We start from the raw sequence: 12,329 nt of genomic DNA, 5'->3' as shown, positions 1-12,329 counted from the left end.
GTTTATATGAATATGGCTACCTACAGTAGTAGAGGACGTTTTTTCTTCCTTTTTTTCTTTTCTATTTTCTTTTTGAAAATTGTTTAAATGAATATGGTAGGCTACCTACAGTATGTTGCCAAGCATTGATCGCCACCTTGTGGGCGTAGTGGATCCGAATAGGCTACTGTAGGAAAATCATAAGGAGAAATCCCACGAGATGAAAACGAATGATTCTAGCAATTGTTCAACAATAATATCGAACATTTTTATATTTCAGATTTTCTATCATATATACTCATTTTCTCTCACTAGTTCTGTCCTACTACATCCGAACATGGTATAAATCCACCCACTAATGCTACACTATACATTTTTATTGACCAAAGTTGCAAAATACAGTACAGCTAGAACCACCCACACATTATGACTTATTATCTCACACATGAGATGATCCCCCATATCCACACACACACACACACACACACACACACACACACACACACACACACACACACTTCAACGCACCACCGGTTTTCCCTCCTACCCACTTTACGACCTATATCCTCACTACTATACAATTTTGTCGCAATTGGAGGAATTCTCCATTTGTTTTCTTTATGGGAGCAGCCAGTCAGCTCTTTACTGCTCTCAGAACTGCGGTGTGCATTTGTATTGATTCAGAACTTCCCTCCCACCTCTTTCCCGTTTACTTGCGGTGACTGCCTGGCTCAGTTTGCATGGAGGGAGTGAATGAGAGAGCATACACAGTGCAAGCAGTGGGTTAGTTAGTTGGTCTTCACTCTGTTACATTAGATTGTGAGAACTTTGTGTGACTGAGATTGGAGATTCTCAACCTCATCAGATGAAGGATCAAAGTAGATTTTGACAGGGAGTGAAGATATGTCCCTACCACTGTGACCTATACACACAGCTCTGTTAACACATGTCCTTATTCTAGTATATCTTGTCTTGTATAAAAGTTTCCCATGCCAATAAAGATCATTTGAATTAAATCGAGTTGAGAGAGAGAGAGAGAGTTTTGATTCACTGATGCAAATGAGTGTTTGGCTATGAGAACTGAATTCCATAGATGGTTGATCATGATCATAAATAAAGCTTTGCTTGATTGATTGATTGATTGATTGATTGATTGATTGATTGATTGATTGATTGATTGATTGATTGATTGATTGATTGATTGATCATACACATCTACGGATTCAGTTCTTCTTGCCTGACATCTCAGCACGCCATCATGTCATGTCACCAATAACCATCAAACCATCAATATGCATTATTTCACTAAATGTCTCTGGGTGGCGCCATACCCCTTCTCTTCCCCATATCTAGTTGGGAGGGGGGGGGAAGGGGGGGGGGGCAACTCTGAAATCCTAACCTAGTTGTGACCAGCCTCGCGCACGCACGGGGGGCGTGGCCTGGGGGGGCGTGGCCTGGGGGGCGTGGCCTGGGGGGCGTGGCCTGGGGGGCGTGGCCTGGGTAAACACAGTAGTGACGTGTTCCCTAGTAGTTAGCAGGCTAGCACTAGCAGGCTACAGGTCCGTAAACCATCCCCCTCTGTCGCAAATATATCAGGTACTTCACCACCACTAACAAAACATAGGCTACAAGCATTTTAGTGGTTCCATTTTACGCAAATGGTAAGTTAACTTTCATTGTGTGTGGGCTTTAATCAAACTGCTGTTATCAGATATTACTATAGTGGCTACCTAGCTACTGCTAGCTGATTGAGCTAGTTAATGTTAGCTATCTTGATTTAGCCCAACGGCTGATGGAGCTCACGGTATCACATAATTTGGTTGCTAGCCAACAACCTGTAGCTTAGAGAACTACAACGAGTTTACAGTAGAACTACAACTAGAGGTGTCAGAATTTGACAGTTGAGATATACGACCATTGTGTGTGTGGATTTCACTTATGTGCAAGGTTAGTTGGTTACTGTAGCTAGCTTGCTAACTGGCTGTGATTTACCTAACTAGCCAAGAAGGGAGCTAGTTAGCCACGTAATAGGCTCTGTGCACCAGCTCCACTACTTCCTGAAAGTCACTTGGCATCTTTATTTCCTGTCCTATATGATTGGATTAAGTGATTAATCAGGTGTGCGCTGGGTCTGCCACACATCTGATTAATCACTTAATCCTGATTAATCACTTCATCCAATCATATAGGACAGGAAATAAAGATGCCAAGTGACTTTCAGGAAGTAGTGAAGCTGGTGCACAGAGCCTATTAATCCAGATTGCTAGCTAACGTCGTTGGCAAACTTAATGTGTGTCACAACAGTGATTGGTATGGATAATCAAGGTTTTATCTATGGCTGTCTGATCTTTAGGAAGCTAGCTAGCTAACTAGTTCAGCTAAACGCTCCCCCTGGGATTAGTATCATGGAATGTGTATTTTTCTGAATGATAAGGACCAGGTTTCCCGATAAAGAACCTTATTAAGGAACCCTTCTTAAGCAACCCTTTGCATGGAAGTACTTTGGAGTTAAGAGCTTCTTAACGCGTTCGTGAAACCCGACCAAGGTCAATTTGGTGATGAGAATGGGATTCCCACTGTTGCTCACCAATAACAGGTCAGATATCATCATCAACCTGGTCCCTCCCTCCCTCCCTGGGGAAGTTGAGAAGGGCAAGACAACAGGTTTCTTCCATGATCACACCATGAGCTCCCTCTGCCAAGAAGCCTCCCCACAGGACACTGTTACATTAGCCAGCAGCCAAACTTTCAGATACTACCCCGCCCTACTTACCTGACCAGCATGCACCTGTCAACCCAGTCCTGCTACTGTTCTTCTTCCCACCGGTTCAGATAGAAGATGAGATGGGAACGTCGTACTGAGCCTGCGTGTGATAAGATACACTTCCGTGGTGGGTGGAAGTCTGATTTGATTTGCTTGACTACATTGATGTGATAGGATCATTTGGTTGCAGGCAGCGGAGGGCATTTGTTGTGTGCGCTGTGTTGACAAGACATAGTGAAATTTGCTAGAAGTTTTTCCTAGTTTTGTTCACAGTTGTCTGTTGAAAGGCAGTGTGGTTGAAGATGAGATGAGGCCCAGGCATGTGTGAGCCTGTGTGGAGTAATGGAGACAGGTGTGCAACCAGCAGACTGATGCTATTTTTAAAGGGTTTTTTTTCCGTGTCTGCCACGTGTGAGGCCTCAGCTCGTAAGAGACTAACAAGGGTAATAGCAGGGAACAGTCTACGGCTCCACAGATGACAAACTACTTCTCAGGAAATTGGAAAAATAGATTCTTATGCTTTTCAGACTCCTGGTCTCCACCATCATCTGTTATTGGTTTAGAAGTCACGTAAAGTTATGTGACTTGCCTTGTCATCTGTTATTGGTTTAGAAGTCCTGTTGGTACACTCTGAACTGAACAGCAAATTGACTTAAAGGCTAACATCCTCTTGATGTATCACGACAGATGTAGAAGATTCAAGATCCCTTTTATTCGTCACTTGTAATGTACGGTGTACAGTGACAGTGAAATGTTGCTGCCGGCTCCACGATTACAGATAAACGCCAATACTCAATTACAAATTTACAAGTTACAAATTTACAATTTAGAAAATTACAATTTTACAATTACCACCAAACACAATACATATAAAATGAAGCTGGGATGCGACAGATAAAGGTCTGGATGGATTATGTACGTGCTGTATATGGGTATGAATATATAAATAACCTGGGGGGGAGTTATGTACAGCTATAGATATAATAAATAAAATCCCGGGGGGGGGGGGGGGTGTTAGAGTCAGGAGCCGGATGGCTTGCGGAAAGAAGCTCTAACTGAGTCTCTCTGTGCTCACCATGTGAGTGCGGTATCTCTTTCCTGACCTTATCAGAGAGAACAGTCCATTTCCTGGGTGGCTGGGCTCTCTCATGATCCTGTTGGCCTTGGTCTTGCATCTTCTGGTGTAGATGTCCCCCCCCCACCCCCCCCCAGTTGACCGTACCACTCTCTACAGAGCCAGGCTAGGTTACACCTTTGCTGCTCCCCAGGGTAAAGAGAGGGTACACGTTTAAATGCGAGCGCAAAAAGGGGCCAAAGCTCTTCCTGTGTGAAAGAGGGCAGGCTTTTATGGGGCCGGGGTGGACAGACTGTCATGGTGACCAGAATCTCAGCAGTGAAGAGAGGCTCGAATTACACCCTCTTGTCATCTAACTGGGTCCAGGCAGGCCTGAGGAGAGTACAGCTCTGCTCAAAACATCTCATGAATACAGTACCCAGTCATTCTCTACGGAAATGTCCTCCCCCGCCTGAAACAATGCCAGCAGACAAGGAGCTTACACAAGCCCTGTGTGACCTAGACTGTGTGTTTAGCACCCGGTGAATCTAGCATTGTTGAAGGACCCTGATCTCTGTAATGGAAACTTCTCTTTGGGTCTGTCAGTTGTGATTACCCTGAATGTGTGTGTGCGTGTGTGTGTGTGTGCGTGTGTGTGCGTGTGTGTGTGTGTGTGCGTGTGTGCGCGCGTGTGTGCGTGTGTGGGTGAGTAAGAGAGAGACGACTCATTTCCCAGTTTGCACAGCGACCTCACACCTCGGTGTCCACGTTTTTACTGCGTCTGGCGTCGACCGCCGTCTGCCCGTCCGCTCTCCCGCCATTTGCGTCCCTTGTTTGTTTTGCTCTGGCAGGAGGCGGCGAGGGGAGAGACCCGGGGGAGGGCGGACTGAGGGATGAGCAGCGCGGCAGAGGGGACGAGAGCCGAGACAGAGGGGACCAGAGCTGAGACCGAGGGGACCAGAGCGGGGACAGAGGGGACCAGAGCGGGGACAGAGGGGACCAGAGCGGGGACCAGCGCGAGCGTGAGTGAGAAGGATGGGCCGGAGGTTCTGGGGCTGCTGGCGAGCCATCCCCACCTCAGTGCTCTACGGCTCGCTGGCTCTCTTCGTCTCCATCCTCCACAACGTCTTCCTGCTCTACTACGTGGAGACCTTCGTGTCCGTCTACAAGATCGACAAGGTTTCCTTCTGGGTGGGCGAGGTGAGTGGGAGTCCGAGCTCTTGGCGGCGCGTGGCGGGAAGGCTTTCGCTGTTCATGTCTTTTTGGTTCGACCGTCGTGTGTGATTTTCCCCTCCTGTTCGCCCACAGACCGTGTTCCTGATATGGAACAGTCTGAATGACCCCCTCTTCGGCTGGCTGAGTGATCGCGACTTCCTTAGCTCTCCACAGTAAGTTCTCCGTGTCTCTCTCTCTCTCTCTCTCTCTCTCTCTCTCTCTCTCTCTCTCTCTCTCTCTCTCTCTTTCTCCCCCCTCTCTCTCCATCTCTCTCTCCATCTCTCCCCCTCTCTCTCTCCCCCTCTCTCTCTCTCTGCCTCTCTCTCGCTCGCTCCTTATCTCTCTCACCCTCTCTCTCCCTCCCTCTCTCTCTCCCCCTCTCTCTCCATCTCCCTCTCTCCCTCATCCTCTCTCTCCCTCTCTCTCTCTCTCTCTCGCTCCTTGAAGGCACTACTCTGCAGACCGCCATCTCAGCCTCATGTTCTATAGTCTGTTAATTCACCTCCCCTCACCCTGCCTCCCCCCCCCCTCCCCCACGGTCCAGGTCTGGCCCCCAGATCACGACCCCGGAGGTGGTGCTGAGGCGCCTGCAGGCCCTCTCCAGGAACGGCCCCCTGTTCGCCCTGTCCTTCCTGGCCTTCTGGGTGTCGTGGGCGCGGCCGGGCCTGCAGTTCCTGCTGTGCCTCTGCCTGTACGACGGCTTCCTCACCGTGGTGGACCTCAACCACAACGCCCTGCTGGCCGACCTGGCCGTGCTCGCCAGCGACCGCACGCGCCTCAACTTCCACTGCTCGCTGTTCAGCGCCCTGGGCTCGCTCTCCGTCTTCCTGTCCTACTGCTTCTGGGACAAGGGGGACTTCTTCTCCTTCCGCGTCTTCTGCGTGTGCCTGTCGGGCGTGTCCATGCTGGGCTTCGCCGTGGCGTCCCGCCTCCTGCGTCACCGCTTCCAGAACGAGGCGCGGCTGAGGCGCGAGGAGGCGCTGATACTCAAAGAGTACGTGTGACATCATCGTTCATTCATTCATTCATTCATTTATTATTTATTCATTTTCCTGGACAGTCCCGGTTAATTTACTGTGTTATACAGTAAACGGCGCAGCTTTAGCCCACGCGGATGATTTCCAGCTGTCGTCCACGGCCAGTTGTTAAAAAGCACCCATTTAGTTTCAGCTCTCATGATATCTCTGACTTCTGACTTTTAGATGATCTAGAGATTACTTGAAGAATGCTCTCCCATCTCCGTGCCCTAGCAGAAGCTAGGCCCTCTCCAGCCCTGGTCAGGGTCAGAACGCGCGTTCTAACGGCTCCTTTAAGTGACTGCTGTTGTAGAGAGGAAATGTGAGCTGAGGGCCACTGATACGCACTCATTTGTATGTCGGGCACGGAGATGTGATTACCAGCGAAACCTGCTTGGGTTACATGCAGCTGTGTGTGTGTGTGTGTGTGTGTGTGTGTGTGTGTGTGTGTGTGTGTGTGTGTGTGTGTGTGTGTGTGTGTGTGTGTGTGTGTGTGTGTGTGTGTGTGTGTGTGTGTGTGTGTGTGTGCGCGCGCGTGTGTGTGTGTCCGTGGGCTGTGTGTTGAGTGTGTTGACAAAACTGAATATCATCTCTTTATTTTGGTACTCATCCCTCTGCCGCCCCGGTCCTCCCCTCCCTGCAGGCTCAGCGTTGGTCACGCTCCGGTCACCCCGCTGGACAAGCCCGTCACCCTGGGGGACTACCTGAGGCAACTCGCCAAGCACAGGAACTTCATGTGGTTCTCGTCCATGAACCTCGTCCAGGTGTGTGGGAATGGGATGATCGTGATATGGCTACACGAGAGCGTATGAGCAGTTTAAGCCGTACCGTACGCCGGCCCGCTCTCAGTAGAACTACTCTGCCACGCCGACTGCCGTGTTGGAGGGTGACATTCAACAGCTGCTGTTCCTGGGGGAAGATTTTGAGAGCTTTCTTGGTAGTAGAGCAGTGTCACATCCAGTAAACCTTTCCCCCCCCCCGAATAAATGGACTACACTTATATAGCGCTTTTCCACCTTAGCGGCACTCAAAGTGCTTTACAACGGCCTCTCATTCACCCATTCACACACACATTCACACACCAATGGCGGTAGCTGCCATGCAAGGTGCTAACCTGCTCATTGGGAGCAATTTGGGGTTAGGTGTCTTACTCAAGGACACTTCGACATGTGGACAGTCGGAGCTGGGATTCGAACCACTGACCCTTCGATCATTGAACGATCCACTCTACCAACTGAGCTACAGCCGCCGCCCGAAATGAGTACTTCCTTATTTTGGTGTATCAGTTGTGTGAATATCCTCTTTCTTCTGCTTCTCCCCGCTCAGGTGTTTCACTGCCACTTCAACAGCAACTTCTTTCCTCTGTTCCTGGAGCACCTGCTCTCTGACCGCATCTCTGCCTCTACAGGCTCCATTCTACTGGGTGAGATGAAGGCGTTCCTTCCGCCACCAAAGCCTCACGTCGCTTATAACACCTTTTCAAGCCCCAGTGTGACTGACTGACTCTGATGGTAATCTGCTCCACACAGGGATCTCTTACATCGCGCCCCACCTGAACAACATGTACTTCCTGACGCTGTGTCAGCGCTACGGGGTCTACCAGGTCATCCGCTGGCTCTTCCTGCTCAAACTGGGCCTCAGCGTGGTCATGCTGCTGGTGGGGGCCGACCAGGTGTATCTGCTGTGCATCTTCATCGCCAGGTATCTGACACACACACACATTCTGGACCTCAAAATGTCCTTTTAGGTTTGATGGGTGAGAGACTAGCCTGTGACAAAAACATCCCAGAGGGGGCGCCCCGGTAGCTCACCGGGTAAGGCGCGCCCCATATGAAGGCTAGTCCTTTGCGCGGCGAACCCGGGTTCGATTCCCGACTCGGGTCCTGTGCCGCATGTCCTCCCCTCTCTCTCTCTCCCACATTTCCTGTCTCTCTACACTGTCCTATAACATTAAAGCTGAAAAGCCCTAAAAAACATCCCAGAGACGAACACACTAGATCAGATTTATCGCCAGCTTGCAGGTGCTGTAGTCAAACCCCCAGAGAGTTGAAGATCAAAATACAAAGATACATTCAGAGACAGTTTTCTTTATAATAGCAAATAAACAACGTGTGAGTTCATGCATCGCCTTGGTGAATAATCGTCCCATTCACATAATTCTGGGCGTTCGACCAACTTTGCCCATCTATTCATTAAACTTATCTGCTCTCCGCTACATCTCCCAGAACCCTTTTCTATTGCTTGGTCTGTCTATTTTCTACTTTCTGTGTAACCTTTACCTGCCGCACTGCGGAAACGCATACTAACCCGATAGGAAGCGTACTTTGTGGCAATTTTTTGGTCTTTGAAAACGAGAGTTTATGGTGTTTTTGGAGGGATTTTGTCTGTGCACCTATTCCATTGTGTGTGTTAGCAGGGACGGGTCATATCTCGAGTGAAACTTTGATATGTGCTGTTGTATATTATCGTAAATACCTTTATACCATAAATACCCATGGGTATAATGCAAAATACCGGCCTAGTACCTCACAATTATTTTAACTGCTTCTTAGGCCCATTGGCCTCTATCAATTCTATACAGCAAGAAATAGAAATATAGATACATTTGTTTAAATAGATTTGTAGACCCATCTCCTTCAATACACACACACACACACACACACACACACACACACACACACACACACACACACAGTCCTAAGTCCTTAGAGTCTAACACAGGCCTATCTCCAGCCCTTGTGGAAGCTGAACAAACCAATGTTAATTCTCTGTTTACTTGGCAGGTTTGCATTAGGCTATGGGGGGCGGGGTCTAACCAAACCTTCTGTACACATGGTACTGGCAGCTTCTGGGTTCTCCATGTGGGCCCTGCCTGTTGGGCAGCTTCTGGGTTCTCCATGTGGGCCCGGCCTCTTGTCCTGTTGGCACAATAAAGTCTCTGTGAAGAAAGGCTTTCCACTGGGGGCTGTGCACATTTTTAGAAATGCCTTGACCTTTGATTACCTCTGTTTTATTTTTGAGTTGGTCCTGTTGCAAGCTGTTGAGAAGAGGAGAGCGAGGGTGAATCTAACGACCACTGGATCTCATTAGATGATGCTTTTGTTCATTCTCTCCCTCATAGTAACCGGGTCTTCACAGAGGGCACCTGTAAGCTGTTGAATCTGGTCATCACAGACCTGGTGGACGAGGACTTTGTGATCAACCGCCGGCAGCAGGCGGCCTCCGCGCTGCTGTTCGGCATGGTCGCCTTGGTGACCAAGCCTGGCCAAACCTTCGCCCCCCTCATTGGCACCTGGCTCCTGTGCGTCTACACAGGTACGGTACCTGGACCGGGACATGGACCAGGACCTCCAGAACCTGGGGCAAAAAGACAAAAGCCTCTCGACTTCGAGTGGCATATTGATCGCTGTGAATTAATACTCAGTTGTTCTCTCTCCCTCTCTCTCTCTCTCTCTCCCTCTCCCTCTCCCTCTCTCTCTCTGTGTGTTTCTATCTCACTCTCCCTCTCTCTCTTTCTCTCTCTCTCTCTCTCCTCCCTCTGTTGCTCCCTCTCTCTCTTTCCCTCACTCTCTCTCCCTCTCTCTCTCTCTCTCTCCCTCTCCCTCTCCCTCTCCCTCTCTCTCTCTGTGTGTTTCTATCTCACTCTCCCTCTCTCTCTTTCTCTCTCTCTCTCTCTCCTCCCTCTGTTGCTCCCTCTCTCTCTTTCCCTCTGTCTCTCTCTCCCTCTCTCCCCCTCTCCCTCTCCCTCTCCCTCTCTCCCTCTCTCCCTCTCCCTCTCCCTCTCCCTCTCCCTCTCCCTCTCCCTCTCCCTCTCCCTCTCCCCCTCTCTCCCTCTCTCTCCCTCTCTCTCCCTCTCTCTCCCTCTCTCTCCCTCTCTCTCTCCCTCTCTCTCTCCCTCTCTCTCTCCCTCTCTCTCTCTCTCTCTCCCTCTCTCTCTCTCTCTCTCTCTCTCTCTCTCCCTCCCTCCCTCCTCCATTGTCTCCAGGCTTTGACATCTTCGAGAGAGAATCAGTCCAGGACTCTGCGTCAGCGCCCGCCATCTCCGGCCCAGCAGGGACCACGCCGCTCCGCCAGGGCTGCTTCTACATGCTGGTGTTGGTTCCCATCACCTGTGCCCTCCTGCAGCTGATGGCCTGGTCCAGGTTCACCCTGCACGGCCGCCGGCTCCAGGGCATCAAGGCCCAGAGGCAGGGGATTCAGCACAGCAACCTCATGGAGGTGAAGGACTTCTGAGAGGAGCCCAACTATGCTGGCATGGGAATAAGTGCGCCCTCTGCCTGTGGAAGAGGGAATTGCAGCACCCGTGACACGGGTCGGGAGAGACTGGAGAATGAATGAAATCCCACGGAATAGTTGGGAAGAGGAAACAAGTGTAACACTTTTTATTGAAACTTGCCTTATTTTGATATAAAGAGTTTTGAGACTTATATTTATATGTGAACCGATGACCAAATGATAAATTAGAACCAATCAAAACCTTGAACCGTGAAAGGACCAAACCCATAATCCTCTTGGGTTGGGCTGAGGTTTGAAACCCTCTTATTTATTCAGTGTGTGGACCGTCATGTCACAAGGCGCAGGCTGAGTATATTTCTACCACGAAGGAACTAAATTGTCACCGACCTCGCCAATATCGGCGGGGTTTGCTATAGCGAGGCCACAAAGCTACTTTATTGCCCATTTTATATTTTCCAGTGTGATAGGAAAGTATGAAGGCAAGATGTCCAAATAATGCATGAGTACTGTAAAGTGAAATTCAGTGGAGAATGCGTTCGGTAGGAAATTGCATGGACTTTGCACACGTTTTTATTACCATGCTGTTTCTGCACTGGTACAATGGTGAACATTAGTTAAACGTTAGGACAGATGTATTCTTGTTGTGACCATCTCTTGCAGAACTGCCATCTAACCATTTGTGTCTTAAAAATATTTTTAACATAGTAACCGTGATACTGTATATTGAGCATTCAAGATGGCTATTTAACAGTCGTTTTACATTTGTACCCCAGATATGTATTTTTGGATGGAGACCATTCATTGGGACATGTATTGATTTGACCAGAATGTCTTTGGTTTCAGCAATGCTGCGACACTCCTGATGTGCCATTATAACATCGTATGATGCTCCTCTCAAAGAATACATTCCATAGGCTATATTTTCAAAGGTTGTTTTTTGATACAACACACTACCATTATATTGAGGTTTTAAATTTGATGACAAATTTCTACCTAAATTTAGTTTGGTCATCCATTTCATCCACGTATTTATCTATTAACTATTTTCATAATTTTGTAAATTACTGCAGACACCTTCATTAAGTGTTAATAGAACAACTCAGGAAATGCACCGTTTCGGCCCAAGGTGATTTTCCTGGCGGAATTTCACAGAATCCAGAGGTCTGTTGATCTCAAGGAAGCCTTTCGGCAGGAGACCTACTGTATGCAGCAAATATCCCAGTCTATTGTAACCTACCATGGTTTTGTCTGATTGCACCACTGTTCTTTGTAGTGTCTAATATTTATAAACCATCTCTGTGACCCTAATAAAGTGATCTCACTGCCTGACCATTTGTGTTAATGTTGCCCACCTGAACCCATTCCGTTTCTGCCCTCTTGTCAGAGTAAGACTGTTGTAATCCAAACCAGAGGATGTTGTTTTTTTTAACTACATTCACCACCTGGGGAAAAGCCCTCGCCGCATGAATTTCATTGGGCGAGGCAAGTTGATTTGTATAGCACATTTCAGCAACAAGGCAATTCAAAGTGCTTTACATGAGACATTAAAGGCATCAAGACAAAGTGAAGCACATAAAATGTCATATAAAACAAAATGCAAAAAAAGGACATTTAAAACTTCTTGTCTTTGAAATTGAGAGTTTAACATGTTTTTTGAATGATTTTCATCACAGTGCCCACCCACATCCATTGTATGACCAAAACGGTGGTAGAGCAATTATAAGACTTTCTCAAAAGTGCTAGTTTTGTCAACTTTTTGATCTGAACCATTGTATATGATCATAAGTAACCTTAAAACAGGGCTAAACATGATTTTCCCCTTTACTACTCCTTTAAGTATCTGAGGAAATATCAAGACGATGGTACAGGGGAAGGCTCAGTAATTAATGACATAGTGTTCAGTAAACCACTCCAATCAGAATTACCCAACAAACTCAGGTGGTTGAAACTTGCTCACTGCGGTTTGTGGAGAGGAAACAGCGGGATGGACACGCACATGGGATGTGGCAGCAGGCTGGTAGCAATTGCCAGACTGCATTCCTTCTATTTATTTAAGCTTGTGCTA

General features: G+C 48.2%; 1 protein-coding gene across 1 annotated transcript; it reads left to right on the top strand.

Moving 5' to 3' along the window:
- The first annotated feature begins 4,819 nt into the window (after window positions 1–4,819).
- On the top strand, window positions 4,820–11,473 carry mfsd13a (major facilitator superfamily domain containing 13A). Its single transcript, XM_084459664.1, has 8 exons — window positions 4,820–4,997; window positions 5,106–5,185; window positions 5,557–6,006; window positions 6,672–6,792; window positions 7,355–7,451; window positions 7,558–7,729; window positions 9,150–9,343; window positions 10,014–11,473. Exons 1-8 carry the CDS (start codon window positions 4,833–4,835, stop codon window positions 10,259–10,261), a joined length of 1,527 nt encoding a protein of 508 aa, XP_084315790.1. The 5' UTR covers window positions 4,820–4,832; the 3' UTR covers window positions 10,262–11,473.
- Window positions 11,474–12,329: the final 856 nt, after the last annotated feature.

This window comes from Borostomias antarcticus (assembly GCF_949987555.1).
Source record: "Borostomias antarcticus genome assembly, chromosome: 29".
Classification (NCBI taxonomy): Eukaryota; Metazoa; Chordata; class Actinopteri; order Stomiiformes; family Stomiidae; genus Borostomias; species Borostomias antarcticus.
Note: the sequence above shows the minus strand (reverse complement) of the source record. Positions and strands in the feature narration are given on the sequence as shown.